A 3924-nucleotide genomic window follows, 5' to 3' on the forward strand; every position below is an offset into this window, starting at 1 on the left:
AGAGAGAGAGAGAGAGAGAGAGAGAGAGAGAGAGAGGGAGGGGCGGGATGGGGCCAGCCCTTAGTTAGGTTAATACCTTTGCCGTCCGCCCCCTTTGCTTCTCAACCTGGTCGATGAAGCTGAAACCAAGATTGACCTCCACGGGCTCTTGTTGGAGATTGTCTTGGTAACCGTTAACACAGAGAGAAATGAAGTTGGTGCGGTCTGGGTTATCGTTGTTGGGGTAGTACTCAATGTACCAGGGATAGCCTCCTAGTGTGAAAAGGGTGGAGAGGCTGCTATTGTCGGTGGACAACTTTTGCTTGGTATGCGAGTAGTTCCGGACCATGAGCAGGTGGTAGCCGCTGTCAAGTTGGGTCTGGTTTGATTCCAGCTAGGGGAGACACACTGTCGCTCCACCCTCGGCAACCATAAAATTCATCAGATGGAATTGCCGAGGTAAAGGCAGGAGTCTTAGCAATTCAAACAAGATGGAATACCTTGCAAAATGATGAGCTCGACAGCTGCACATGTAACTTTTGTTTCTGAAACTCGTTCTTCTAAATGTACAGATGCTGGTCTAAATGCTTGTTTCAATACTCATGCAAGTTTTGTTGTGCCCTCGGTCCGACTCTCTAGGGGGCTTTGGCTGATGTGGTCCGACAAAATTAATCTTGACATCAAGCTTTCCTATAGATATTATATTCTCGCTTTGCTATGCATATTCCGAGTAATGTAGAGTTCATGCTTGCATGTGTTTATGGTGATCCCCATCATAATAGTACTGACATGAATTGGGACCACATTGTCGACTTTGTTTCTGGTAACTTGGGCAAGCCTATGGTTTGTTTAGGTGACCTTAATAATATTATACATAAAAGAGAATCTTATGGAGCTAATGTTAATTACAAATGTATGCAAGGTTTTAATAATTATGTTAAGCAGTGTGGCTTGTTCGACCTGGGATTTTCTGGACCTGCTTACACTTGGACCAATATGAGCTTTTCTTCTAATCCTATTTCTGAACGTCTCGATCGATGTCTTGCTAATGATGAATGGTGTGCTTTGTTTCCCATGAAAAATGTTTTCAACATGCCTATTATTCATAGTTTTAGCGATCATGCACCTATCTTACTTTCAACTCAGTCTAAATTTAAAAGGCCTTGGCTCACCTTCAAATTTGAAAATTGGTGGATTCTTGAGGGAGATTATCAATCTGTTGCAAAGAATGATTGGGCTTCTACAGCTACAAAACCTTTCCATGCACGCACTAACCATCTTGCAGGTACTCTCAAAGTGTGGTGCAAAAAGAAAAGACCACTTCAGCAACAACTTGATCAGTTGCAGAATCAAATCAATGATATTCAGATGCAGCCTCTAGACCAACAGGACCATGCTCTTGAAGCGAATCTGGTAGCCCAATATGAAGGAAGCATGACAAAGTCAAATGAATTCTATAAGCAAAGAGCCAAAAAGCCCAAAAACATTTGGTCACACAAGGTGACAGGAACACAACTTTTTTCCACCAGGCAATCACTAGTAGGAGGAGAAGAAATAGGATTGTTTTTGTTATGGATAGTCAAGGGCAAGATCTATTTGACCCTCAAGATATAGCCAATGAATTTATCACTCATTTCTGTAACATCTTTCAATCTAGTTGCCCTTCACATGGAAGACCTGTTGTATTGGGCTTCACAAATTCTATACCTGGCAAAGACGAGATTTGGAACATCATAAAAGAAATGAAGAAAGATGCCTCTCGAGGTCCAGATGGATTTAATGTGGGTTTCTATAGGAATGCATGGAGTTGGATAGCTGATGATATAACTCAATTGGTCAGGATCTTCTATGAAACATGTATTATGCCACCAAAGCTTAATGAAACTCATATAGCACTTATTCCAAAAAAAAATGTTTGCCATGTGCCATTTGACTTCAGACCAATTATTTAATGTAATGTTGTTTATAAAATAATCTCCAAGTCTTTGGCCAACAGACTGAAGCCTCTTTTAGCTGCTTACATCCATCCTTCTCAACATGCTTTCATAGAGGGTAGGAGGATTAGTGATAACATCATTGTTGCCCAGGAGACTTTTCACTCTTTGAGTTTAAATTCTTTCAAACAAAAGTAGTTCATGCCAAAAATTGATCTTGCTAAAGCTTTTGATAGACTAGAATGGGATTTTATTGCCTCTGTTTTAGCTGGTAAAGGTTTAAATGCTCATTTCATTAAGTTGATTCATCCTTACATAGCTACTTCTACTTTTTGAGTTATTATCACTGGGCAGGTTTTTGGTAAATTTAAGGGTTCCATAGGTATAAGACATGGTTGTCTTCTCTCCCCCTTTATTTTATCTTAGCTATTAATGAACTATCATTGGGTCTTCAGGATGCCATACATAATAACATGCTTTCAGGTATCTCTTTGGGGCCCCAATGCCCTCCTATACACCCCTTGATGTTTGCAGATGAAGGAAATATGCTCTAGAGGCAATAATAAAGTTATTATTTATTTCCTCATATCATGATAAATGTTTATTATTCATGCTATAATTGTATTAACCGGAAACATGGTACATGTGTGAATACATAAACAAACTTAATGTCACTAGTATGCCTCTACTTGACTAGCTCATTAATCAAAGATGGTTATGTTTCCTAACCAGGGGCTGTGCAGTACCCAGCATAAATGTCCTCAGGGATTTCAAGCACAGTATTGACCTCAGGCCTCTTTCCTCCCTTTTGTGGCCATTTGTCACCCATTTTCTTCAGCTGAGGAATATGAACAACTGAAGTTTCTGAAGAGGTGTGCAACTTTTCTTCGAGGAACGCTACAAATGAGTTAAGTTGATGAGAACCTAGTGATTCAGCCGTGGACATTTGTACCTGTGAACAGAGTATAGTTGCGAGGAATTCGGAGAGGTTATATGCGTTCTCAGAAGGTTTTTCAAAAAGGAATAGGTTTTGAGGAATTTGACCAGATGAGTCTTGAGGAATTTCACTAAGCGTTATTTGTCTTAGGTTCCAAACTTGTATAGATTGAAAATCCACACAATTGAGGAATCTTGAAGAAAATCATTGCTTAGAGAAACGAATCAAGAGCAGATGACATGTGAGGTGTTCATGTGTGTGAAGATTTGAAGAATAAACACCTTTGAAGATTTTGAAGAAAACTTGAGAATCAAAGCGAGCAATAAAAGTAATTTTTAATTACCCGGAGTGAAGAACACGACGAACTGAGAAGGTAGATGTGAAGTTCGTCAGTTCAGATCTTCCATGCCCTAACTCGGCAGAGGAAGACGGCTACGGCGGCGGCGGAGTGAAGAAATCCGCAACCGACATGAGTACGACGGCGATGAGGTCGAGGCAGTGAAGCTCTTCCTCACCGGCGATGATGAAGTAGCGGCGGCGCTAGGGTTTCGGGAAGCTCGAGCGAGAGAGAGCGCGAGCGAGGTGAAAGTGAAGTGAGGAAGAGACAGGGGTATTTATAGAGGGTGAAAACCCGAGGAAATAGGATGAACATGCCCCTGGCCCCTTCTCCTTCGATTGACATGTGTCACCCACGTACTGAGAGGTGGCGATCGTGTAGGATCGTGGGTGAATAGATAAGTATTTTTCGTGGGAAGCGGAACGGTTTGAGCGGCAAAGCCAAAAATTCAGATAAGATAAGTTTAAATGTGTCATTCGCAATTTCTTCAGCTGTCAAGGACTCAGTGAAGATTTTGAATGAGTTTCAAATAGAACACATATGAGGAAGTTGTGAATAGACTGGGTTGAGTTTAGCATAGAGGGGGAAGAGTCCGATCACATTCACTTAGCAGAAGAAATCAACTTGATGAAATAGCAATAAGTGAATGTTGTAGAGGACATAAAACTCATATATATATATATATATATATATATATATATATATATATATATATATATATATATATATATATATAT

At 40.3% G+C, this 3924-nt stretch overlaps 1 protein-coding gene across 1 annotated transcript in view; it reads right to left on the reverse strand.

Annotated features, from left to right (window-relative positions):
- LOC119321692 (BTB/POZ and MATH domain-containing protein 2-like) overlaps positions 1-328 on the reverse strand; it is a 5327-nt gene extending 4999 nt beyond the window's left edge. Inside the window, exon 1 of the mRNA XM_037595262.1 lies at positions 77-328. Within this exon, the coding sequence (XP_037451159.1) occupies positions 77-328 (252 nt within the window). The remainder of the gene's footprint in view (positions 1-76) is intronic.
- Positions 329-3924: the final 3596 nt, after the last annotated feature.

This window comes from Triticum dicoccoides, chromosome 6B, assembly GCF_002162155.2.
Source record: "Triticum dicoccoides isolate Atlit2015 ecotype Zavitan chromosome 6B, WEW_v2.0, whole genome shotgun sequence".
NCBI classification, from domain to species: Eukaryota; Viridiplantae; Streptophyta; class Magnoliopsida; order Poales; family Poaceae; genus Triticum; species Triticum dicoccoides.